Source organism: Mus musculus, chromosome 12, assembly GCF_000001635.26.
Source record: "Mus musculus strain C57BL/6J chromosome 12, GRCm38.p6 C57BL/6J".
Classification (NCBI taxonomy): domain Eukaryota; kingdom Metazoa; phylum Chordata; class Mammalia; order Rodentia; family Muridae; genus Mus; species Mus musculus.
Genome location: NC_000078.6, coordinates 27,316,002 through 27,343,610, shown reverse-complemented (window position 1 = coordinate 27,343,610; position 27,609 = coordinate 27,316,002). Strand labels below are relative to the sequence as shown.

Below are 27,609 nucleotides of genomic sequence, written 5' to 3'. Positions count from 1 at the left end.
CTTTAAACGAGAGTGCACTTCATTTTAGCTTTGGTTTGTACCGTTGGGTTAAAATAGCAAATGACCCAGAAGGTGCGTGCTGGGAGGCAGAGCTAGGGTTTCAGGACCGAGCTGCAGGGGAGGAGGGCGTAGGTGATGGACAGAGGAGGCGGGACGCGGGGAGTTGGGGAGGCCTATGGAGTAGAAAGTGGGGGAGGGGCGGCGATGCTGAGTCCCGGGCTGTTTCACCGATCCGGCCTGAATCCGTGAACTCCTTTCCGAACCGCTCCGGAGCCGCCCGGACACGGCGGTCTCCGAAGACCGTTACTCCAGCCGAACCGGCAGATGCGCGCGATCCAGGAGGGAAAACGAGAGGGGGAGAGACGGGACAAAACCCTGCGGGTGCGCGGGGAGGGGGGGAGGGAGGGCCCGGCGACCGGGCTCTAGAAAGAGGGAGAAAAAGAACCGGAGGATGAGCCCACGTGCACGGTGCCGCGCGGTGTCGAAGCGCCACCTTCTGCTGGATAGCGGCGCAGCGCGATCGCGCGCGGGTTTAGGGCGCGACGCGCCCAGGATGAGCAGGGGCACCCACTCGCGGTGCCCGGGTGGGTGCATCTGCACTGGGGTTCAGTCCATCGTCCCGCGCCCTTGAGTCCGCGCTGGCGTCTCTCGCTCCGTCCTGCATCCGCCCGGGGGACACGCGCAGCTGTGCGCACTCGCGGATTTCTTTTGAAAAAATAACATATTTCTAGACAACTCCCCCCGCCCCCCATCTTTGCAAACTGGCCAGGAGGCGGGGCTGGAGGTGGGGCCCGTGGTTAATAACGGGAGATAGGCGGAGTCGGGACCAGCCATTGGCTGGTGGGAGTAGTGATGTCACCCATATGACACCCTGATAACGAGTTGAGAGAGAGCCCTCAACTTTTTGCAGAAGAAGCGCGCGCGCCTGGGAGTGCTTGGGGTCCGGCGCTTGCGGCGGCTGCCAGGAGTGAGAGAGCGAGAAATCAAGCGAGTGAGAGAGAGAGCGCGGGTCCCGGGCCGCCGCCGCCTCCTCTCCGGTCGCCGCCGCAGCCGCCGACGCAGCAGGGAACGGGGCCGGGGGGGAGGGGGGCAGCCGCGGACGCGCGCGGCCAAGGACTTTGCAACTTGCCGGAGAAGGTGGAGGGGCGGGAGGGGGAGGGGCGCCCGCGCAGGAGACCGAGCGCCCAGCCCCGCCGCGGACCATGGTGCAGCAGGCCGAGAGCTCGGAAGCCGAGAGCAACCTGCCCCGGGACGCGCTGGACACCGAGGAGGGCGAGTTCATGGCGTGCAGCCCGGTGGCCCTGGACGAGAGCGACCCGGACTGGTGCAAGACGGCGTCGGGCCACATCAAACGGCCCATGAACGCCTTCATGGTGTGGTCCAAGATCGAGCGCAGGAAGATCATGGAGCAGTCGCCCGACATGCACAACGCCGAGATCTCCAAGAGGCTGGGCAAGCGCTGGAAGATGCTGAAGGACAGCGAGAAGATCCCGTTCATCAGGGAGGCGGAGCGCCTGCGCCTCAAGCACATGGCTGATTATCCCGACTACAAGTACCGGCCGCGCAAAAAGCCCAAGACGGACCCAGCGGCCAAGCCCAGCGCGGGCCAGAGCCCCGACAAGAGCGCGGCGGGCGCCAAGGCAGCCAAGGGCCCCGGCAAGAAGTGCGCCAAGCTCAAGGCGCCTGCGGGCAAGGCGGGCGCGGGCAAGGCGGCGCAGCCGGGGGACTGCGCCGCGGGCAAGGCAGCCAAGTGCGTCTTCCTGGACGACGACGATGAAGACGACGACGAAGATGACGAGCTGCAGCTACGGCCCAAGCCGGACGCTGACGACGACGACGACGAGCCCGCGCACTCGCACCTGCTGCCGCCGCCGACGCAGCAGCAACCCCCTCAGCTGCTGAGGCGCTACAGCGTGGCCAAGGTCCCCGCCAGCCCCACGCTCAGCAGTGCCGCCGAGTCCCCCGAGGGCGCGAGCCTGTACGACGAAGTGCGCGCGGGCGGCCGGCTCTACTACAGCTTCAAGAACATCACCAAGCAGCAGCCTCCGCCCGCGCCTCCCGCGCTGTCGCCCGCGTCCTCCCGCTGCGTGTCCACCTCCTCATCCAGCGGCAGCAGCAGCGGCAGCGGCGCCGAGGATGCAGACGACCTCATGTTCGACCTGAGCTTGAATTTCTCCCAGGGCGCGCACAGCGCCTGCGAGCAGCCACTGGGCGCGGGAGCGGCGGGGAACCTGTCCCTGTCGCTGGTGGATAAGGACCTGGATTCCTTCAGCGAGGGCAGCCTGGGTTCCCACTTCGAGTTCCCCGACTACTGCACGCCGGAGCTGAGCGAGATGATCGCGGGGGACTGGCTGGAGGCGAACTTCTCCGACCTGGTGTTCACGTATTGAGAGGCGCAGGGCTCCTCGGGAGGCAGTCGTGGCGGTCAGGATAAAGAGGATGGTGGGGGGAGGGGGAGAAGATGCTCATGGTCAGAGAGATGTGGCGCTGAGAAATTGGAAACGGTGATGAAATGTTGTTGGAGTTAAAGTGAAATGAGTAGTTTTAAACAGATTTTCCAAGTTTTTTTTTTAATTTTTATTTTTAAAAAATTTTTTGGTCTCCCCACTCTTCCCGTCCTTTATCGTGTCTCAAGGTAGTTGCACACCTAGTCTGGAGTTGTGATTTTTTCCCCACCCGTAAAAAAACGTGTTTTGTAATTTCTATTTCTTTTTCCTGAAATTCGTGATTGCAACAAAGGCAGAGGGGACCGGGCGGGGGAGGGGAGGAGGCCCCGCTCCGGAAGGCGCTGTTTGAAGCTTGTGGCTCTTTGAAGTCTGAAAGACATCGGCAGAGGACCCTTTAGACGGCACAACTGTTACTCTAGGGAGTTGATTTTTTTTTCTTAAGAGATTTAAAAAGGAACTGGTGATTTAAAAAAAGAAAAACACAAAAAGGGACCATTGCAACCTTTTTATTTTATTTTCTTTTTTGGAGGGAGAAAGCTGATGTCTTCTATGCATCCGATTTCTTAAACTGCAGGGAGCTTGAAAAAATGCAGTCTGTACAAACGCTTACAAAAATCATAACTGTGAACTGACTTAAGACCAGAGTTTACTTTTCAGATCAAATTGTTTATGGTTTTACAAATGTGATTTCTACTTGGCAACCTTTTTTTGGTAACTCGTTCCCTTATACCTCCTTGATTGAATACCTTACAGCCTAGACCTCAGTACAAAAAGGTATTGAAACATTTTTGATACATAACAGACCTCAATCTTTTTTAAAAATTAATATATTTTCAGGCGTATTTTTGTACAGTGAAAAGGGAACAATCTTGCTGTGTTTTTTCAGTAAGACTTTCAGGCACTTCTTCCCTTTTGATTTCTTTTTCTTTTTTTCTCTTCTTGTTTTTGTTTTTCTTTTTTGTTTGTTTTTTTAGCATGCAAATATGTTGGTACGTTATGTCCTGGTTTAAAAGGATTAAAAATTTAAAAGTAATCCTTGCATCTAAAGGCCTTGTGGTTTAAAAAAAAAAGCAAACTTTTTTGTACAGCTATAGTAGAGATTTGTTCAATATTTGTAGGTAAAGATTTATTGAAAATGGTGACCTAGACCTCAGAGCTGTTCTTAGTTTAAGACTGTATGTACTGTATCATAGTAGGACCTATGTATCTCATCGCTGTGATGTGTGGACGGGGCCCCAGACAGAAGGTTTGAAACTGGATACGCGATTTTTATCAAAAAGAAAAAGGAAAGGCACATAGTTTAAAATTTTCTCATTTTGTGCAATATAATTAAATAAACAGACCATTGCATATTTAGTAGCAAATGGTGGCGAAGCAGACTCAATGCACTGTCGAAGTCACCGCCGGGGTTTTTGGGTTTTTTTGTGTGTGCTGAAGTCTGTGTCTTGATTTTAATAAATCAGCAGGATCGGATAGAAGCTCGCATGGCCCTTAGTCTCTCCCGGGAGCCGCGTGTTCACCGCGCAGCGGACGCGGGTGGCGGAGGGCGGATGCCGCTTTTTGGAGCCCTTAGGCTGCCATAGGTTGCAGCCCGGTGTCCTCCCTTCTCACCCCGCCCTGCGTCTCCATCCCCGCCGTGGGCTTCGCGCTGGTCCGTGCCTGGCGAGTCTGGAGCTAGTGTCCACAGGGCTAGGCCTCCGCTTCTGGCTTTGGGTTTTTTCTGTTGTTGTTGGTTTTTTTTTTTTTTTTTAAATCTCCACCCCCATCCGCGGGCGGCATCGCTGCGCGCGCGCGCGCGCGCTCAATGAGATACGAGTGGAGAGGGCCGCGCCCTTCAGCGTTATCCACGCGGGTGGGGCACGAGGAAAGCAAATGCGCCTAGAGCCGCCTTCACGGTGCAGGATGGCTTTGGTTTCTTTGATGGAGCATTTGCCTCCAGGGGCCCGGTCCAGCCCTCCCCTCCCCCACTGCCCCCTCCCCCCCGCCAGCTTGTCCCTCGTGGTGTCCCGCGCGCAAGCCCAACTCCCCAGGGCCGCGACGCACGCGACCGAGGAGCCCTTCAGCAGTGAATTGAAACTCGGTGCCCAACAGCCCGACTCTAGACCCACAGAAACCATTACGGCGCGGGCGCTGACCGCGGGGACTTGACCAGTAGGGATCCAGGTCGGTGCCCCACGCAAGACAGGCACTGCAGATAGAGAGCTCGCCCTCACGGAGCAGCGCGATCTCATAGCGCGTGGGTGGGGCGGCGACCCGGTGTGGCTTTTTCGGGCTTCCCTCGCCCACCCCTCCCCCACAGCGCCCTGCTGTGAGCCACGCGGGGACCTTTAAGCCGCGAATAATTTCACCAGCGGTTTACTGGGGACAGATTCTGAAGCCTAAGGAAAAGGCATTCTGAGTGTCTTGAGTTCTTAACATTTGCATGTGTTCCCGTTTCCCGTCGGGCGTTTTCCATGGTGAGGAAGGAACTTTTAAATAAATTAGAAAAGGAGTGAGGATCTGGCTTCAGAATGGAAGCATAGCTGCAATTTGTATTTTAAAATTATGTGGCCGAGTTTCTTGGTAGGAAAAGAAGAGACAGTTCTTGGTTGGAGATCAGGAAAAAAAGAAATCTTTTCTTTCTTTCTTTTTTTTTTTTTTTTTTTTTTTTTAAATCCCAGTTAGAACTCAGGAAAGGCGCTTGAATGCGCTTTTAACAATATTTAAAGCGGTTTCGACGAATGCATTGTGAAGACCATTCCCAGTGAACTCTATTGAATGTCTAATACACAAGGTATTCCAGCTACTGGCCAGGCTTCAATAAAAGGTTAGCTGCATTTTTTTTCCTCCTAAGTAAGTCTTATTTTTAACTGAGCATTGACAGTATCTTAAAATGGTAACGTGGGCGTGGGCGTTGTGTGCATAGCAGTCTAGCCGGTTGGGTACCCTGCTCCTGTACCTAGTTCACAGACTCGAGTGCATTTTTTTTTGGCGAGATTTCCATCTTTGAAGAAACAAAAAAACAAAAACACCTGAACCAGCGTTCTCTTATTCTTTAAGCTGTGGAAATAATTTCCAGTTTCTACATTCTCGATATGCATCCTTATTAAAAAGATAATACGAATGAAAGGCAGTGTGCTTAAAGTGTGCTTTGCAAATACATGTTATGAATGACTACGGTCACTGGGCAAATTATTTGTAGAATGATTAGCCTTTAGCTAGAAAAAAAAAATCATTGCAGCTCTTTTGGGCCTGGATGGTTCTTTTTAATGTTAATGGAGGGGAAGTGATTTAAATATGCATGCTCTTAGCAGTCAGGATCTGACTTAGTTGTTTTGAGAGAAAAAAAAATCAAAAGGCAAGGTCTACTTTTTTTCTCTGGGAATTGAAACCACAATCATCTTGATACTAGAACAGTGTAAGAAATGAACATTTGTTCTTCACTTCAGAATTCAAATGAGTTTTGCCCAAGGAATCTGGGAAATAAGGCAAATAAGTTGCTCAATTTTCAAGTAGTCATTCAATAGAAATATACTCCATCACTCGGCTTTCTTATTCTCTGATGGGGTATTCTGTATAGTCTCACTGTTTTCTCCTAATGGGCATATGTATCTTTGTGGACACTTGGAAGAGAGGTTTTCTTGTACTCTCTCATTTCTAGAATCTTTATACTCTTTTTCCTGCAAGGTTCTCTGCTTTTAACAGATTTCTGAGGCAACTATATTTGTGCTTTTTTCTTATGTAGGAAGACCAGCGAAACTAGCTTACTGAGTTGTCGATTTTATCAGTAGATAAAGAAACTTTGTTTATTACAGTTTCAGGGAAGGTTTTTCAGGATATTTCTCAGTTATTCTAAGGGCCAAATTTTATATATAAAAAAAAAAAAACTTCATTAGGAATGTCAGTTTCAGATACCCTTTGTATAGCCTGTGGCCTGCAAGCACGACAGGACTGAGCCTTACATGTGTCCGAACAGGAATTCATAAGTCCCCAAAGTAAACGTCTCCATGTAACGATTCTTGACGTGTTTCTCTGAGAGTTGGCTTATTTTGATTATCAATTCTTTCTCACTGTCCATTCCTATTGATTTATCCTGCCATATCTCTTTGGGTTTGATGAGCTCAACATTTTTTGCTCTTTGATAACAACTCAGGTTTTGGTTTGGGGTTTTTCATGCCCCCTTTGTGTGTTGCTTATGTTTTCCACCACAGTATAAAAGTACTGAAGCCAAGCCACTTCCCATTCATTCCTTTACTGCTGCCTCCCTTTCCCCAACTCCCAACTCCTAACACACCTTCATTTTTTTCCCATCGTCTTCTTCTTCTTCTTTTTTTTTAACACTACCTAGATGCGTTAGCTGCCTGATTAGTTTATCTATTCCATGTGGATGCAGTGAGTTTATAAGAGAATTTCACAAACAAGTAGTTTTTTAGTGAACTTAAACAGAATTTTAAAGGAGACCTATTTTTATACTCAATAAAAGCACAAAACGTGCATAAAATATAGCATGGCGTACAAAGGGAAATCCACTCATAACGTTCCATGTATAGAAGTAATAATTTTCTTGGATAGCGATATTCTTTGAAGACCCAGTGCCTGTCTGCCTGTGCCCAGACAGGGTGGTTTCCACACACTGGGAACTTCCGGTTGCCGGCACTTGACAAACACAGTTCACCACAGCCACAAAGAGCAATAGGTAGGAGCTGAGGTGTGCCTCCTGATGAGCAGTCGGCCACTAGGCAACCTGGATGTGCCCATGTGGAGGCTCCAGCCTCACTGTTTGATCAAACTTCTTTTATGTAGTCTCTTCTGTGAAAAAAAAAAAAAAAAAGACCAAACAAAGCAATAGGACAAGTTTGAAAATGCATTTGAACATAGGATTTCCTCCAGGGTCCTCAAAGAGATTTTAAAAAAAAAAACAACAACAAAAAAAAACGTGACACTTAAGTTTAGTAGGCACATTACATTCCCCTCCCCTTCAAAAACAGAACGACTGGAAATAATCAAGACATAGCGTAAAAAGAATTTTGATCAAATGGATATTGACAAAGGGCCCTCGATCCCATTTCTCTTCACCCAGCTTGTGTTCAAAAACCTTATGCCTCGTCCCCTGAATCACACAGGGAGAAGCGTCCTATGCCATTGTCATGGACTCCCCACTTTGTCTACTTTTGCTCTTGTACATATGTTGTGGGTATCAGTTGTTCCCATTTGTTCTGTAACACCCTTGTTTGAATGGACTGTTTTGAAACGGAGGCCTGTGTCTCAGGTATGGGACACCTAGTGGTCGTGGCAACCCATCCCGTGATGCTTTGTTTCCCGGGACAGAGCCACCTGAAGTCTGAGAGTAGTTATCAGCATGGCACTGTTAACAAGTGTTCTGTTTTCCAAGGCCGAGAAAAAAAGAAAAAGAAAAAAGGAAAAAAAAAAAAAAGCAACTTTCACAGCTGCTCCAGGTTTGGGAGAGGAATAGCTGGAAAGCCCTTTTGTTTAGAAGTCTGAGTGGGTTATGGGGGGACTTTTATAGAGTTTGCATGCCAGCGCAGGACCTGTTGCTGTCAGACAGAGAGAAGGAGAAGCTACCTGAGGCAGTGCGCTGGGGGACTACGTAAGTGTCCCGTAGCACTAGGGCAGCAAATGCATGGTGAAGTCATGTCTTCTGGTAGAGGTTATCTAGCATGCAGAGTGTAGTGTGTTGAAACTGTATGACGTTGCTGTATCAAAGTTGTAAAATTAAGCATTATTTATTGAAAACTATGTATTTTTTTGTAAAAACCTGATCACACAAGAGAGTATCAGTGGCTTGTGCTTTGTGCTTCAATCAAACCAGCTTCGTGACCGCCCTCCTTGGAATGCAGTGTTAATGCTCAGGGTTGAATTCATACACTCCAATGTCTCTTTTTGCAGGAGTTTTTCACAGAGGAATACATTTGTTCAAAAGACCAATAAAAATCGTGTGATCAATCTCCACATGTGGCTTTTATGTGACTTTTTTGTTTTGTTTTTGATTTTTTGTTTTGTTTTGTTTTGTTTTGTTTTTTGTTTATCTTTCCCACTTTGCATTGGGTAACTACTGTGTGACTCCTAAAGTGTTGTCTCGAAGCTGAGAGATTTGAAAAGTCTTGGTGTCTCAGCATCCAACCAGGACCCACAGCTTGGGCAGGACTGGGGCCCTCAGGAAGTGATGCTTAGGGCAGGCTGCGAGCTGCCCACAGTGGAATAAGCATGGTGATCGTGTCTTGGTATTTTTAACTGGCCAATAGAGTAAATAAAAAGCATAGGCAAAGTATAGAGGGGTAGGTTAGCCTGTTTGTCAGAGTTAGAGGATGAAGGGATTATTCAGGGGCAGTTGCTGATGTTGAATCCAATGCCAGCAAACTCCATTCCTCAGTGTCTTTTTTTTTCCCCCTCTATAAGCAATTTACATTGTAAATGTATTTTGACATAGAAACCATTCTGTATTGAAACTCTTGCTATAAGATGTTTTTATGAAAGCCTGTAAGTGGTCCTTGGAATTATTATCAGATTTTTTTAAAGATGTGTTTACATGGTGAGTGTTTGTTGCATATTAATTAAATTTGGTTTTGTAGAAACATCTGTGTCGTATCATGACGGATCTCTATGGGCACGGCTTACACACTCACATGCGTGGCTCACACACCCACTTCTGGGCCCCTGGTAAGACCAATGTCAACTTTAAGCAAAAGAACAAATACCCAGCTCCATGTGTTGGACAGCTCTCTGGTTTTTATATAAGACATTTTTACTTCATAGATGACTTTCAAAGGGTGTCACCCTTTCATAGGATTTGACTTTTATTTTGAAAGAAAACAAGATAGACTACATACAGCCTTTCATCTTAAAGTAGATGTTTTTTTTGTAAGAATTCAACAAATAAATTCATTGACATTTCTGGCTAAATTTCTATTGATAAGACTTTTTTTTTCCCTATGCTTTTGAACACGATAAAATCTCCCAGCAGATGTAGAATGTACTGCAGGGTGGGTGGGGATTGCCTGTCACACACCATGACTATTCCTTCACATAACCACTGTACCAACTTTGAAATTGGCTGGTAACTACAGCTGGGAAAGCCCCCTCCCTACCAGAGTGTAAACAATTACAAGAATTGAGGAACTTGGTGAACTTGAGGTAGCCAATCCAATTTTTGACATCAGTCAAAGCACTAATTTCAATAGAATTATTTCTTTTAATACTCCAGGGTCAACAGGAAAAGAACGAGGTCCCAGGGAAACATTCTGCCATGTTGTACATTATCTGCTAGGGCCCAGGACAAAGTTTATGGTGACCTGTGAACACACAGCTGCACTGAATCTAAGGGGTGGCATATAGTCATCAGACAATGTGGTCCCTCAGGGATGGGGATGCAGCTCATTTGCTATGGTGTTTGCCTGATGTACACAACATTCTTGGTTTGGTCCCCAACATTGCATAAACTGGGCATGATATCACTTGCCTGCAATCCTAACACTTGGGAAGGCAGCGGCAGGAGAACCAGTCAAGTCAATCTGAAGATAGTAGGCGCCAGATTCAAGTCAGACCCTTTGGATCCCCTTTTCTAGGAAGCTCAACCAGCTGTCTTTCTGACTTCATACACCCCTGCCTGAAGGACCTTCCATTCTCTACCTCCTCCTTGAACAAATGCCCCTCCTTCCTGGGACCCCAGAGAGAAGGCTTGCTGGCTACCTGCCTCTGGAGCGAAGCTGCTCTGTTCTGGGCCCAAGAGTTGAGGGTGAGGACAAACAACTCAAAAGTTGGTGCTTTGCTGGCCAGGGTTGAGTTGGGGAAATGGGGAGGAAGTAGGAAGGGAAGACTGTAACCTGAAATGTCAGAGTCCAGACACCAAGAAGAGTGGAGAAAGCAGAGAAATCATCCAAGAAGCATCCCGAGCCTACAGTTAGACAGAGCAAAGTCCCGGACAAGGGGGAGCCCCCTTGACGCCACCCTTTAGTTAGGCTGAGGTCACTGCTAGCTCTTGAAGTTCACTAGGCATCTGTTAATTCACTCCACACATACACACTTAATTTTTGCTTTGAATGGCAATATAATCAAGCAAAAATGAATCCACTCCCTTGGGGGGTGCAGTTTGCACTAAGATATCAATGGAAGCCCCCCAGAATGAGGCCTGGTAGTGGGTATGGCGTGTGACATCAGCTTTCTTTGTCCTTAGTCCAGCAAACATGTACACAGGCCTTGCTGTCATAAAGAAAGGCAAAGGGATTCCTGTGTCCTTACTGGTCACCACAGCTGATTATAGTTCCAGGTTTGGAAGAACCTGAGTTGTTCATCTTTCCCCATATATGTGGCCATACATCTATAGCCATATTTTTCCCGGGATCCTTGAGAAGATGTACATGGAGTTTAAGCAGCTGAAGCACTAGGAAGGCAGGTAACACACCTAACACACCGGGGAGTACACGGAGGGAGTTACCAAAACTCACACTAAGTTTTCCTGCACTCACAAACTGGATATTGGGCTGCCCTCTTTACATTTTAGATTTGTTTATGAGACACTTCCTCCTTGAGACATTTTTGGGGACTTCGAGGTGGTTCACAGAGTTAAAGGCATTTGCTGTGCCTGAGTGGGGTTTAATCCTCAGAATCCACAGAAAGGAGAGAACCAGCTTTACAAAGCTGTTCTCTGTCCCTGCCACACATATCACACACACACACACACACACACACACAACTATGGTGCGTAATCAACAAACCAACTGGAATGACTGCTAAGCTTTCTGCTCAGACAGAACCTTTATTGCTTCCTATTCTAGAAATTTCTCCACCCAAGTGCTCAACCGCCTGGCTTCCCCTGTACCTCTAGGTTTCAAAGAGTGGCATCAACACAACGAACTCCTCAAATACTGTTTGTTCCTCCTTCCCTCCTGAGAGTTTGGTTTTTAGTTTGCTAAACACATAGGTTATAAGTATAAGTAGACATGTAGAGGGGTGAGTTGAGAACATGAAGCCAGAGTCACAAGGAATGTGAAGAGATGAAGAAAGAGAAAGAGGAAGGAAGGGGAGTAAGAAAGGTAAAAAAGAAAAAAGAAAGGTTAATTTCACAGGGACAGTATAGAAAGCATTCAAAGAGCTCACAGCCAGAGACTGCCTTGTGTTGAGCGTTGAGATACGCATCTGAATTCAAATCATCCCCAGCTCATCTCTGTGTTGTGTCATATTGTGAAACTCAGGCTTCAATGCTAGAGAGGCTAAGTCATCAGAAAAAGCTCCAGTCGGGCTCATCCTGTCATTTACAAGAAAGCAGGAAAGTATGAAATCCTGTCCTCAGTCATTCACCTCCCAGTTCTAAGCAGAACTGAGTTCTGGGGAGACCACTTTGCCGAACTGCTCTTCCCTCAGGAATGCTTTCCTAACACAATTATGTTTGGTCCAAGCTCTAGAGCCTTTTGATTTGTAATCAGATAGGGTGAACATTTTCTTCTGTCTGGTGCCTGGGGACTTCTCCTGAGCAGGCAGTCTTCATCTTCATATAGACCAGAGTTCAATCCAGTGGGTTTGCAGAGACAGCTAGACTGGTTCAAAGAGTTTATTGAAATTGAGAGTTTGAGCCTAGTGGACCAGGAGTTATAGGGTGTCTGTATGGAGTGGGTAGAGGGCCTTGGGGAGGAGGAGTAGCCTGAAACAATGGATGCTTCCTAGAACTGATCCAGACTGTAGGTCCACCACCACCTAGGATACAGTGAGACAGTGTTCTGCACTAGGGTAAAGAGAAGATGGATTAAGAGAGTTACTCATAGAAAGGTGAATATAAGATGCAAGGAGAATAATATTTGATTGCATTCTGGTTAAGAAAAGGGGGTCAGGGAGGAGAGAGGTGTAGTCAGTAACCCCAACATCCATAGGGTAGAAGAGGCGGTGGCAGAGGACTGCTGAAGGGATGGTGTGAAGAGAAGCCTGGACTTAGTGTCTTTGGCTCTTTCTGATTAGATCATGTGGGTGCAGGCCAAGTCTTGAGCCTGTGATCTTGGGGCCTCGGTACAGCTGGGAGTGAGAGCCTAAGGTGACCTGCAGCGTTAGGAGCATACACTCCACAGTCTGAAGAAGGTGGTTTTTTTTTTTCTTTTTCTTTTTTTTTTTTCTCTTTTTCTCTTTTTTCCGGAGCTGAGGACCGAACCCAGGGCCTTGGGCTTGCTAGGCAAGCACTTTACCACTGAGCTAAATCCCCAACCCCGAAGAAGGTGGTTTTAACTGTTCTTCTTTCTAACCTAAAGGGTCATTCAGGAACACGAGATCCTCCAGTGGCAGCTTCTCCTGGAGCTCCCGCCAAAGTCAGTCCTGGGGGCGGGGCGGGGGTAGGACTGTAGTGTGCTGGCTGCCCAGACTCACTGGCCTGCACCCCAAACCTATGCACCAAACCCACCAAGTGGACAGGGAGAATAATGGGATTCCCACAAGCTCCCCAGAACCAGGGTACTGGAAAGATAGGTAGGTGTGGATAACTGAGCTACAAAACCAGTCAAAAAGAGACAGAAACAAGACTCCTGGTTTGGGCTCAGAGCCTGACAACAGGGAAGAGCTGAGCATCTCTGACTTCTTTGTATTTCTTTCCTCATAAGGGGGCAAAGAGCAACTAACTATATGCAGTTAAATGCAGGGGCAGGAGTCTGCTCTCCCTTGTACAGTGGGTTTTCAGCCATAGTTTTAGGTTTCAGTAATGTCTGATGGTTCCATTCACCGGCTTAAAAAAAATAACCAAGATCTCTAAATCCACCGTGGAATGAGTGGGGTGTCAGTATTCAGGGCCTGTATGGTAACTCATTACAGAGAGTGGAGAGTAGTCCTTCTGATACTCCGTGGAGGGACAGAAGCAGCAGCATGAACCTCTGCAGCTATCTGTCAATAAAGCATGGAGACGTAGAGGACCTTTAAAAAGCTAGAGTCAGAAATAATGTTTGAACATCTTTAAACAACTCCATCGTGACAAAACTTCTGAACATTAGCCTTTGAAATCTGTGAGCAACTTCATGGAAAGAGCATGCCTTGATGACTGGGAAAGTCCCTTGCACTGCAGTGGTCTTCAGAGAGGTTGTGGGCATCTTCGGAAGCTTGGTCTGAGGAGTCTGTTGAAGGAAGGCACTGTGCTCATTCGCTTCATTTCCTGTCATATAACTCTGGCTAAAGACAGGAAAGACACAGCCCTTTCCTAACACGTCTTCATTGGATCAATCATCTTACTTGTGCATACTTAAAAGAATAATAATAAAAATAACATCCTTGTTGGAAATGCCTGCTCACAAACTTTGAAGGAAAGATCTGAGGCAAGGTAATTAGTGAGGTAAGGTGAGAGGCCTCCATTCAGAAGGGAGGAGAAATCCTACTTTCTGTATTCTATAAGGAATACCAGGTGACATTTGGTAGAATGGCCCTCAATCCTGCTGAGCTACCAGTTTGGCTGTACAAGATCAGATAGTTTACTTTGTCCTGGATTAGAGAGTTGGTGATCAAAGCAGGCTACCCTAAGATTCCTTTCAGCACAATAAGAATGGCCACTATATATTTACAATAAGTGCTGGTTTGCAGGTATTAACAGCTCTCACACCCCAGGTGCAGAAATGAACACACTAGAGACAACATCCTCTGCATGGAGGAAGTTAGCCATTACCAGAAGATCCACCCTCAGCACTATGTTGAAGATCCACCTCAACACTCTGTGGCCACAGGTTCTGGTTTTGTTGCTTTGAGCAAGTCTGTGGGTTTGAAGCCCCCAGTTGCTGTGCCCTGACAGAGCTATAGCCATGAATATCACAAGACAGGATAGCAGGAATGTGGCTCCCCAGGTCAGCAAATTATCGAGCTCAAATTTGATATGATTCTTTGGATTCGCCTTCTTTGAGGATGAGGTTTCATGTAGCTGGTGGCTGGTCTGGATCCCTGTGTGGCTGTAGAAGTCCTTGAGCTTCCATCTCCATTTCCTGACTTAGCTGAGTACTACCACTCCTGGTTCATCGGGATGGAATTCAGGGCCCCATGCATGCCAGCTACATAGTAGATCAACGGTTCCAGCTTATATTCTGTTGTTACTATAAATGCTATAACCAAAATGCAAGTCGAGGAGGAAAAGGTTTATTTCTGCTTACATTTTATATTCTTCCAGCTAGGGAAACCAAGGTGCCTCAAGGTAGAAGCTTGAAGTAGAAACCATAAGGAATGCTGGTTACTGGCTTGCCTAGCATGCTCTCTTATACAGCCCAGATCTACCTGCTCAGGGCTGACACCACCCTCCAGTGAGCTGTACCTCCCACATCAATTACTAATCAATAGCCCAGGTATGTTAACCTGCATACCAACGAAGCTACAGCCCTTCTCTATTTTGACATGACTTTCTTTCTGTATTGCTATTTCAGTTGCCAAGTTTCTCTATTTGAAGAAACAAAAGCATGACCCATCATTTACAGAGACACTGACACTCCTTGAGGGAGGACTCTGGCTTCCAGACAAAAACAAATGAACCGATATGTAGACCTGCTTTCTCCATAGCCTTCCGGAGTGTTTAGGGGAAGGGCTCACACGGATGCATCCTCTCAGTGTGTCCAGCTGAGTCGCAAAGCTTCTACAAACCAGGGCCCTAAATTAGGGAGGAATCCTACAGACCTACATTGTATCAAAGCACAGTTTCTCTGACTCACCCAGTGACACTTCTATTAATATACACGAGCACTCACATAAGCGGATGCACCATGCATGTTGGCTGTGCCCCACTTCTGCCATTGTTTCTGGAGTGCATATCTTACCTTTGGGGCTCTGGTCAGATGAGGCAGTTTGAGGGACATATCAGCAGTGGCCATATGACATAAAGAGCTGGGCTGCAGAGAGGAGAGGCGACCTTGACTAGGAACAGGAATAAGGCTAGCAAGCACCCTGCAAGGGTCAAAGGCCCCAGAACTGCAATTAGTTTGCTTCCTGGCCCACAGGATGAGCACTGAAAGCTGCGGAGTTGGGAGACAGGAAACGCTGCAGTTGGAGCCTAGCTTTCTCTGTGCCCCAGAACACTTGTGCTTTGTAAAGGATTCCTACTTCTATAGCCTCTTTTTGCCCATCCCATCCTCAGCCTGGACATCTATAGAGTGGGGATACAGTGGGAGAGTTAGAAATCAAACAATAACTATTCCACGCCTGGATCATCCTATTGCTATTTGGCTGAGTGACACTATTGGCAACAGGAAACTGGATAGGGCCAGGGAACGAGGGGGCAGTTCTTGAATATTCACAGAGATTCTGAACTGGGCATTTCTCATCTACAAAGTAGACATGGACACTGTCTTCTGTCCAGTTCTGATGTTGTAACACATACCAATAGTTTCACAGTGTCCCAGAGCTAGTATCACTACAGTCTTTTGTGTTTGGCTTCTGTAATATTTTGTATATGCTTGGGCCAGGGAATGGCATTACAGGAAATGTGACCTTGTTGGAGTAGGTATGTGTCACTCTGGGAATGGGCTTTAAAGACCCTAGTCCTAGCTGCCTGGAAATTAGTCTTTTCTTAGAGGCCTGCAGATGAAGATGTAGACTTCTTAGCTCCTCCTGTACCATGCCTCCCTGGATGCTACCATGCTCCCCTCTTGATGATTCTAGACTGAATCTCTTAACCTGTAAGCCAGCCCCAATTAAATGTTGTCCTTATAAGAGTTGCCTTGGTCATAGTGTCTGTTCAAAGCAGTAAAACACTAAGACAGCTTCTTAACCTTCTATAAAATGCAAATCATAATTCTTATTTCCTATGAGTGTTGATTAATTAACATTCTTAAAGCTTTTGGACACCTACTAACTTAAACTACATTAGAATTGAAGATGCATGATAAGAGGTCCTAAAACTGGGTCCTCGAAAAAGATAATAAAGGCGGAAATCCAGTTTGGGATAGAGAATGTGGATTCTGGGCCTTCTTATACAGGAAAAAAAAAAGCAGACTATATTCCATTTTGTTTCAATAGAGACAACAAAGCAAAAATAGATAGATAGATAGATAGATAGATAGATAGATAGATAGATAGATAGATAGATAGATAGATAGATAGATAGATAGAGTAACAATCACAGGGATGAAGCAATCACTGAGCTGTTAAGAGCTCTGGCTGCTCTTCCTGAAGGCTGGGTTCAACTCCCAGAACCACAGAATGGCTCATAACCATCAGTAACTCTAGTTCCAGAAAGTACCTCTTCTGATGTCTGAGGGTACCCAGCACATTTTGCACATACATAAATGTAGGCAAAACAACCATACACATAAGATAATATTTAAAAATAATTTTTCCTACCTAAATTCTAGGGAACAGATTTTTAAATTATAATAATATGAAGAGCTAGTCTGCACACAATGTAAAGGGAATGTTTTTTTCCTAAGTAGAAATGATTAAAGTGGGAGTCACCTCAAAATCAGTCAATACTGACATACAGAAGAGCCAGTAGGAACAGGGGAAGAATGTTGTATATCAAAGTGGTTAGATGTTAATGACACTCTATGCGAGTGACAATGGTGTCAAAGTAGTTCCCAAAGAAATGGACATGCCAGTGCAGCTGCCCCCAGGAAGCTGGGCCTTCTCGCTTAAACTAGACCCAATCAAGAACCAGCCTCGCTTCAGAGAACCGAGAGGCAAACTGCACAGTCCAAGTTCAAGATAGAGACCACACGATCTGATCTAGAGCTTTGCATATGAAAAAAATAATTAAATGAAAATCAGTTATTAGCAAAGATGGGAAGGTCTTGGGGCCCATCTGTCTCTCTTCGTAATTCTCTGTACTTAGTGCAGGGCTGGAGGAGAGGCGTGAGAAGTGATGAGCATGCTCTCCTGCAAGCCCTGCTTCTGAGTCCCGCTCACCTCTCCTGTATAAACCCCGATGGAATGTGTTCAGTGTCAGGGTCTCCCTCTCATCTTTCTGTTCAGCAAACATGGTTCCTAGTTGCTCATCTTTAAAGAAGATTCTTGACTCTAGATGCCATCTTTCCCAGTCATTTTATTTTTACATGATTGCATGATCTCTTTCAGATTCACAACTTTAATAATATGCTGGTCTTACGTATATGGGTGTGCTAGCTAAATATTTTACTCCCTAGCTACTGCCCAGAATGTATTTTATGTAGTTCTGGGGGAAGGAGATGATTCAATAACAAACTTCTTATGTACTTATTTACTTGTATTTATTTTGAGACACAGTATTGCCCATGGATGTCTGGAACTCACTACATAACCCAAGCTGTCCTCTAACTCATGACAATTCTCCTGCCTTGGCTTCCCAAGTATTGGGATCACAGGCATTTATGCCCAGGATCATTGTACTGCCTTTGCACACAGAAGATTTGAACTTCTGACCAGCTGTTGAGGGTTAAATAGATATGCTGTTAAATGTTGGAATCACCTCTTACCATCAAAGGAGTCAATCTCAGAGAAACAGAGAACAGGTTTCCTTTCTGAGAGGGCTGATACTAATGAGTGACACACAGGCAAGACAATTCATGAGCATCCCATTGTATGTGATTCTGTGTTGCTGGCGCTGTGGACCTCAGTTTGCTGTACTGTGAGAAGAAATAGTTTTTAGATAATGAGGGAGGGGAAACTTGGCCACTACTCCTACTAACATGCCCTCTGGCATGCTTTCCTTTTCTCCCAGCTTGTTGGGCTCTCATCTCTATACAGCCAGCTCTTGAAACACGATCACCCAGTCTTATCAATTGGAAGGAAAAATTAGGAGTTTACTGTTTTTTGTTAGTTAGTTAGTTTGTTTGTTTTCTGGTAATTTAAGCTTGACTTTTTCCCCACTGAAAGCACCATTGCTTTGTATTGTGCTCTATTCCCATGATCAATAGAGCATCTGTGAGCACTATATCTTTGTTGCTATTATGGTTGGTTATTTTTCCTTTGGTTTGTAAAGGGTTTAATAATCTTCAGAATGAAAGACATTGTGTAATGAGTCTTATTATTATATTTAATGTACTAGAGTACTTAACTTTTAAAAACACCCTGGCGAAAGTCATTTATTTAATTTCTAACATGGAAAAACATTAACATATTAGTATAGTCATAAATGTGCTATACTCCATAGTTAGATGGTTAGCAGTGGGTGCACGATGGGGGCTGGCCATGGTAGGAGCAAATGGTGGTTAACAGCAGACAAGTGGACATCCCGGATGTCCATATAATTCTCCTTGGACATCTCTTGAGTATTCCTCCAGATCCTGGGAAACAGCAAGCACCCTATGCTAGGGAATAGAGTCATGCTGAATAGGACTCTCTGAAATATTTGGCTTTCCCATTAGTAAGATTCAAACGATGCTAATAAAATATTTACTAGCCATTACTCTTCTTGACCTACTAACAGAGTTCACTAATGGACTCGGGCTTCCTAAGCGGAAAGCTATTTCTTCATCGTCTAGACCAGCGGCTTCCGCACATGCATGTCTGTAGTCCTGGAGCTCATGAATCCCATGATCATGTCTGGAGCTGAACTGAATGCCCTGTCTTCCAGCACCACACTCCCTACCTCCATGTCCTCAGCTGCAGTGGAAATTATCTCCAGTTAGAGACTAGAAGACACATTCATCAGGCAGCTGATGGTCAGCAACGTACAGAACCTGGCTTGCAAATAGAGAGGAAGAAGGAAGTTGGGTCAAAGCCAGTACCACCAAACCAATGAGTGCTTGAGCAAACAGCTCTCAGTGGCCACCCAGGCAGCTACATTGGGGTACTCTTCTGACACTCTTGCAGCTGTGAACACTGAAATGGGCCACCATTGTTCCCACTCTCCATGACAGGGCTTCCTCCTCGCTTCTGAACTCAATGTGGGAGAGAGTCTTCTCATGGACCAGGATCTTTGAATTTTAGTTTACATAGGGTGAGTCAGGTGTGGGTCCTCTTCTGGAAGAAGGAGGAGGAAGCCGCCAAGGTGGAAAGAATAAACCCACAAACAGGTAGATGCCACTTCTAAGTGTCTGTGTCTGAGGTTGTACATATGTGGTGTATGCTGTTATTTCCCGGGCTCTATACCAGCTTTCTAATATATCCATGAAAAAGGTGTAGAAGATCTTCTTCCAAACCCTTCTGGAAATTTACTAAGATCAGTAATCGTGCAGAAAACCTTCTTTATTATGTGAGGTATCATTGAATAAGCATTTCTATGTGTACATTAATAGTTTTTATAGGTTTACACTGTAGAGAATTTTAGACTACTGGAAATAATGAGGTCAAAACCAAAAAAAAAAAAAATCACACAATTAGATGTTCAGAATCAGGAACTATGAAATGTGGGTGTCAGAGCTGGAGAGGTAGTTTAGTGGCTAAGAGGACTTGCGGCTCTTCCAGAGTTGGTTGAGGTTGGTTTCTAGCACCCATATCTGGAAGTTCACAACCACATGTATCTTCTATCTCCAGAAGAACCCAATGCCCTCCTTTGGCTTCCACAGGTTCCTGTACACTTGTGTCCTTACCCACTTATATGGTCTCCTTTTCCTCTTCCTCCCAGTGACCAGACATGGTAATGTGCCTGGGAACACAGCAGTAACCATGGTAATAGAATTGGAGAGAAAGGCTCTTCCGTGGGCTGGAGAGCCTGTTACTCTCTTTATTATCAAACAGGAACTAGTGAAATACTAAGAGCTTGGAGAGAGTGATGTGTGGGGCTCAGGACCCCACATTGAAACCATTGCATAATGCTCCCTGTTAACTAGTGACACACATTCTCTAGGGAACAGATTCTGGGCTTGGGGGAAGATGAAGCACCTACTCTGATAAGAGTCAGCCAGGCTGCTGTACCTAGGCACTCACTTCAGAGAACACAGAGGTAAAACTAGAGCCACCTCAAGATGAAAACATTGCTAATAAGAAGTCAGTTGTCAAAGAAAGAGCAGAAACTCATTCTCTACATACAGCGAACCATGCATCACATGAGGCTTGTCCCCAGAGCTTTTGAGCAAATACATTTCCCTGCTCAGTAACTTACTCCCATCTTAAAAGTGTTTTCTCTTTCCTGGCCTCAGTGGGAGAGGATATGCCTAATCCTGTGGAGACTTGATGCCCTGGGAAGGGGGTTACAAGGAAGGGGAGGGGGAGGGAAAAGTGGGGGTGGGTGAGTAACAAGGGTGGGTAAGGGAGTACCCCCTCAGAGGCAAAGGGGAGGAGGGATGAGGTGAAAAACTTTTGGAGGGGGTACCCGGAAAGGGGGCAACATTTGGAATGTAAATAAATAAAACAATTAGAAAAATAAAAACAAAATTAAAAACTTAAAAGAAAAAGAAAAAGGTGTTTTCTGTTTCTTAATAAACCGTCTCTGTTTTCATTGTCTTACCATATGTTCCTGGTATAATCCTTTGTCTCAGGACACAAGAACCCATGAACTTTTGTGACAGGGGCCTGGGACTGACTGTCACCTTCAGTGCAGGTCCTTCCGAGTCTACATGCAAGCTCTGACTGAGGAGTCACAGGAATAGACTGTAGAGTACGCAGATGAGAGAGAGCTTCACCCAGGTAGAAGTGGTTGGACCCTGGTCCAACCACTTCTGTCCTCACCTCAGCACTTCAAAAGGTTGGATAAGAAAAACTTCACAGCGTCCAGAGACGCAGATCCAAGAACAAATAAACCCTATCACAGAGAGATGGAGTATAGCCCTGGTCACATTTCTTATGATATAGTATTTACCTATTACTCTTTTCTACATGATTTCTTTTCTCTCTTTTGAAATGGTGGCTTTTTTTTGAAACAGGTTTTCTCTGTGTAGCTCTGGCTGTCTTCAAACTTACTTTGTAGACCAGGTTGACCTTGAAATCAGAGATCTGCCTATCTCTACCTCCTGAGTCCTAGGATTAATAGCATGTACCCCCACCAGTTAGCTAATGACAGCCATTTAAATTCTTCTAAAGTTCTTCTTCTCAAGTGACTTTAGTTTGGATCAGGTTGACAAGAAAAACTACCCAGAATACAGGAAAACCAGAGTCATCATACATTGGTATTCTCAGTGCCCCCAATAGAAAGGCTGACTGCTTGTTCTCTCCCTCATTTATCACTTCAGAGACTAGGGCATTACTAGGGCACTCCTGCTTATTGAGGTAATAGTCACACAGTCCAAAGCCCAGGACTGATGCTGGCCCAGGTACTTCAGTGCCATGCCTCCCCAGCATTGGCTGAGAGTAGTCATGTGGTCCAGTCCAGGGCTGCTGAGAACAATCACTATCTTCCCCATGTCTGGAGGCTCACAACCACATGTAATTCTGTCTCTAGAGGGACTCAATGACCTCTGTGGGCCAGGGATCTACTTTCTAAGAAGAAAGGTATGGGTAGAACCAAGCCTTATGTTAATGTGAATACGAAAAATTTTTTAGATCTTCTGCAACATAATGCAGTATAGCTCTCATATTACTTGGTGGCAGGTTTGCTACCAGAAAATGGTGACCAGTTTGTCAAATCTGTGCTTTCAGGACTTTGTATGAGTCATAGTCTCGACTGTGACTCCACCGAGCCCTCCACTGGCTCTAGGGGAAGATAGGAGGATGCTTTAGTCACCTGTATCTGAAATGGCTACTACACCTGTCCCCAGGCTGCATCCTGTCAGGCTGTGAGATTAAACAACCCTGGGACCTTGTCTTCCTCTAGATTATCAGGTTAGAGGAAAGGGAAAATTGCAGGTTTCTCACCTCCAAGTGTTTTCCTCAGCTCCACAGCAACACTCTCCTAGTAGTCTATAATCCCCCTGCATTGTCTTCCATCTGCAGAATTTCCACTTAACCAAGAGAGAACAGTTGGTCTTTGGGGAATGTTGTTGAGGAAAAAAAGCATTGCATAGGCAAAAACATCAAGGGGAAGTGAGAAAAATGGAGGCATCTATCAGCATCAAGGTGGTAACTTGGCAGTAAGCCCTCCACAGTGGGAAGCAGGGGCACCCAGCAGTGGCCCCACTGGAAAGTGAATCAGCCACTTCTTCCTTAGTAGAGGGAATCCTACAAAATAAAAAATGGAATCAAGAAGAGAAGACAAACAAACAAACAAACTTAGGAAAGAGAATGGCCTAGGGAAGCAGCTGAGGCTAAGAGGTTTTCCTGGGGTTGGGCCTTGGGTCTCCAGCATCACAAACAAATAAAAGTAAAAGCAAAACCTAAGGGAGAAAAGGTGTCTTCACAAGATCCTGTCTGTGGGAGCTGGTGTCAGGCTCTAAGCTAAGAACCTTTGCCCTGTGTAGCCTAGGGTACTTTCTCCACCCCTTAAAGGCATTCAAGAGGGGCTAAAGGCTTTTGAATGGGTGCAGAGGACCCCCTGCAAGGCCTGAGCCTCTGGCTTTGTCATGGTTTCTAGTCTTAGTGAAGATGCATGCATATGAAGGCAGAGGGAGTGTCAGATACTGCCCCATTCTGCAGAAACCTTGGGACTTCTTAGAGACTAGTGCCAAGTGTTATCCCAGGGCCTTTTGCACAGCACTAAGTTCTCTGTTCAAGCTTCTGAGTGTTGCATTGCTCATAAGAGGAGAGGAAAGCTGTGGTGTTCCGCATGCCTCTGAGGCCCTGGAAATGGAATGGAATCCTTCCCATCCTTCACACAGGTGTTTGCCATGCTCATGGATAAATGCAAGGCCCTTTGCAACTCAGAGTAAGGAAGGTATACCAATTGTTTATACATTTTAAGTCCTCTATAAACAAAGAATAGATTATTTCTCAGGACTATTATGGTTTGCACTGCTCCGGTGTCCTGCAAGTGCCACCTATCAGGTGCATGTTAATAAAATATAAATAGGCACAAAGAAATGTCACACTTCCCAAGTCAGAACACTCAGGAACCTGCTTAAGGATGCAGATACTGAAAGCCGGACATGCTCATACTAGCTTCATGCTAGCTGCCTGTGTCAGTTACTCTGAGTACATAGGGGATAGTGATATACCTCTTCCTGTTTAAGAAAGCATGCAGGGTGGGGAACATTAGTTGAACACGTAGCAGAAGCCAGTGCTTAGTAACAAGAGGTATTTTGTTAGTTGTGTGAGTGTGTACAAGTGTCTGTGTATGTGTGCTTGTGTGAGTATATGAGTGTGTGTGTGCACATTTGCATGGGTGTGTATGCATGTGCATCTAGTGAGGAGTAAAGTCAGCTAGGAGGAAATCACTTCTTCCTCCTCTCAACCTACAGATCCTTCCAGGACTCAGTTGCCCTCTAGTCTCTGTTATCCATTCTCTGTGCTTACTGGGACATGTGGCTTCTTCCCCAGACCTCTGCACCAGCCCCAAAGTGACGGTGTCACTATGACCCTCCTTGAGGGCAGGGTTCTTATCATGTGTTTGTACTTTCCTTTGAGGGGCTTAGGGTGGCATGGCTTTCCTGGAAATTGACAATGCATATTGAAAATGAGAATGGCTGTGGGTTTGACAGTAGCAGACCTGTGCTGAATCATAGGCTAACTGAGACCACCACAGGGAAATACATATCTAAGTCCTAATCTAATTCAGTGGGATGCAGGGCAGTGAAAAAGTCAAACTTTGTGCCATGCTCCAGGCTGACTCACATTTTCAGAAGCCCCTCATCCTTTGTACCACTTAACCACATCTCCAAACTCTGTTATCCATTGGTGAAATTACCAAGTAGCCTATGTTAATAGGCTTGGTGCTCCAAAGAAGGCTGGTGCTGAAGCAGCTGAGCCTGGGGAACTTAGCACTCCCAGTAGGTTTTGTTTGTTTCTCTGGGAGCCCTCAGTTACCAGAGGCATGAGAAGACTCACTGAGTGGGCTTCAAATCTTCCCTCCCCTGTTTGCTCTGTCAGGAGCTGAATTTCAACAAAACCAAAGAAAAGTCACTGTGTTTCCTTTAACACCAAGTGAGTTCTCCAGAGCATCCCTAAGTTAGTGTATTCAGTGTCTGTTCACCCAGCATAGCTTTCAACATGTAAGTGGGTCTGGTCTCCCAAACAAGTCTGCCTCTTTACTCCCCAATCAGGGGAGTGTTTGCCTGTAGATGCAGGGTTCCTCTGGAGGTGATGAAGAGCTGTAAATTAGATAGCGGTGACACTTGCATGCACTCTAAACTATTGAAGGCCACTGAGTTGAATATTTAAAAGGTGACTAACATGTCAGTCATATTGAGATCAAGCTGTGATCAAGGACCAAGAAGGGCAATGATGTCATTCTTCACTCTCCCAGATGCCTGCCTTGTCTTTTCCAGAGATGTGTTAAGTCTGAAGAAGGGCACAGGACTTAGGGCCGGCAGATGACTGGGGTGAAAGTCCCTAGTTCATAATTACATGTGCAGTGCTTTGAAGAATCACACTGTGGCATCTCCCTGGGCCTGATTGAGAAAGCCTTGCTTCCCTTTGGGTTCGGTCTCTGTCACTGAGAAGAGTCGCTGCCCAGTAAGACCAGGATGCTTGCCTTTAAGTCTCAGGAAACATACCTTGAGACCTGAGAACAGAGAAGGATGGAGGCAGTTACCTCTCTCTCCAAAGAGTCTCAGGCCATGAAAAGCCATCTTAAGGAGAATAAACTGGCACTTGCTTCTTTTGTTTAAATGCTAAAAGTATGAGTCACTCAAGGGATCATGTGAATAGTAACCCATAGATCGAACCCTTGGAAGGAGGACCTATGGGAATCCTCTTCTAAGGGGCACTGGCTCATAGCAGGTCCCTGCGGGCACTTGGTCGTTCCGTAAAGGAGGTAACTTAGTGCCCATGTGAGCTGCAAACTCTTTAACTCCAGCACCAGGAATTCTTCCAGCTTTTGAGATAAGCCCTTCACTTCTGGCTTTCTACAGCATAATGGGAATTGAGCTCACTTGAAGTCAAAGAGGGATATAAGACAAAGTAGAGTGTCACACAGAAGATTAAAAGACTCAAGACCATTATGGTCTCCTGCTCCTCCTCCTTCTACTCCTCTTATCCCTCCATCCCCCCTTTTTAAATTTAATTTTTAAAAAAGGTCTTATTGTGTAGCTCAGAGTGAATTGGAACTCATAATCTCCCACCTTCCACTGGACACTATCACACACAGCCAAAACCTTCCAGTAACTTTTCTCTTGTGCTTTTATGTTCTTTCTTCCTCCCTCCCTCCCTCCCTCCCTCCCTCCCTCCTTCCCTCCCTCTCTCTCTCTCTCTCTCTCTCTTTCTTTCTTTCTTTCTTTCTTAATTTGGATAATTTCTTTATTTACATTTCAAATGTTATTCCGGTTCCTGGTTTTCCCTCCGGAAAAAACACCCTCCTCCTATCCCCTCTCTCCTGCCCCTGCTTACCAACCCACCCACTCCTGCTTCCTGGCCCTGGCATTCCCAGAGCTAGAGAAAGGACCTAAGGAGCTGAAGGGGTTTGCAGCCCCATAGGAAGAACAACAATATGAACTAACCAGTACCCCCCCAGAGCTCCTTGGACTAAACCACCAACCAAAGAAAACGCATGGTGAGACTCATGGCTCCAGCTGCATATATAGCAGAGGATGGCCTAGTCAGTCATCAATGGGAAGAGAGGACCTTGGTCCTGTGCTTTTCTTTTGAAGCCCTGAGTACAGAAATCCAGCATACATTGTCCTCCATGTCTCCCTTCAAGGAGAACTCCCAAAGTGGGGCAAGAATCACAGAATGAGTGAACTCAACTCAAAATGAGCCTAAAAGCTGCACAGCTACAACTCAGAAGCAGTCCTGTCTGGCAAGGGTGCACCTCTGCTCTGGTGGAACAGGGCAAAACTCCACACAACACAGGGTTGTCTGGAGCAGGTGTGTCTCCTCATCAAATACATGTTGAGATCTTCCCACGATCTGGGATTGCAACCATATTTGTAAATGGGTATTGGAAAATGATGGAGGGAAGTTGAGATCATGGGGGAAACCCCTGAAATTAATCTGAATGACACCCTTGGGGCATAGATACTACTTACACAGGGTACAGGCCAAGTGAAGATGAAGGCTAAGGCAGGCATGACATTGCTGACAAGTAGGGTTCAGAACAGATGACCAGAAAGCCCCCAGAAACTCCTTTCTCCTGGACTACTAGGACCCAGAGAAAACAAACTTCTGAGATACCTGTTGGCCTAGGAAAGTGCTGACTTCCCTGGTTCCCTGAGCCCAGGGGATGAATTCCAAGACCCTAGTAGATTTCTCTGGGCAGTACCAACCTACCAAACCCTGTATAGACTATGAACTAACTCTCTCTCTCTCCCTCTCCCCCCCCCTCTCTCTCTCTCTCTCTCACATACACACATACACACACACCACACGCACACACACACACCACACCACACACACACAAGACCACAAGATACACACCTCAAATAAAAGTTAAGTTTATAAGTCAGGCATTGTTACAGACTGATCCCTCTTTACAATTAACAATAACTAAGTGTATAGTCAGGAATGGACTCAGTCCAGAGGCATTGTGGTGTAATGCCATAGAAGAACAAAAGGAAACACTCATATTCACCTTGTACAGGAGAACTCAAAGTCCTGTGATTGCTTGTTTGTTTACCTTGAGTCAAGGTTCCATTGTATAACTTGATGACTTAGGCCGGTCATGAATTCAGACCTTACTGAAAGCTGGGACTACAGAAATTAGTTAGCATATGGTCTCCTTCTTCACACACACTTTTAAAAGTCTTCCCTAGTGTGGAACTATCACACTCACCAAATTGGGAGAAACAAAGTTGTTCACAAAGTAATTCTTTAAAAACTACTTTGCTAACTTTAATGAAAATTGTACAGATTGACCAGATTGTCATAGTTAGGGTTTCTATTGCTGCAACATAACACCATGACCAAAGGAGCAAGTTGGAAAGGAAAGGGTTTATCTGACTTACATTTCCATATCCTAGTCTTTTCCTTGAGGAAGTCAGGACAGGAACTCAAAGAGTGCTGGAACCTGGAGGCAGGAGCTGATGATGAGGCCATGGAGGGGTGCTGCTTACTGGCTTGCTCCCCATAGCTTGCTCAGCCTGCTTTTAATAAAACCCAGAACAACCAGTCCAGGAATGGCACTACCCACAATGGTCTGGGTCCTCCCCTTCAATCACTAATTAAGAAAATGTCCAACAGCCAGATCTTATAGAGGCGTCTTCTCAATTAAGGTTCCCTTTTTAGTCAGATGACTCTATTTTGTGTCAAGTTGACATACGACTAGCTACCATACCAGATATACCACTTCTGAATGTGTAACCTAAGGACTCCATGTCGTCAGTGTTTATTGAAGAACCTTTGAAAACCTGAGCTA

General features: G+C 45.9%; 1 protein-coding gene across 1 annotated transcript; it reads left to right on the top strand.

Moving 5' to 3' along the window:
- Positions 1-892: 892 nt before the first annotated feature.
- Positions 893-9,343, top strand: Sox11 (SRY (sex determining region Y)-box 11). The gene has a single exon (NM_009234.6). The coding sequence runs from the start codon at positions 1,203-1,205 to the stop codon at positions 2,388-2,390; it is 1,188 nt and encodes a 395-aa protein (NP_033260.4). The 5' UTR covers positions 893-1,202; the 3' UTR covers positions 2,391-9,343.
- The last annotated feature ends 18,266 nt before the right edge of the window (positions 9,344-27,609 follow it).

Excerpts from the sequence above, each read along its gene's own strand:
- Sox11 (NM_009234.6), top strand. The coding sequence starts at position 1,203 with ATGGTGCAGCAGGCCGAGAGCTCGGAAGCCGAGAGCAACCTGCCCCGG.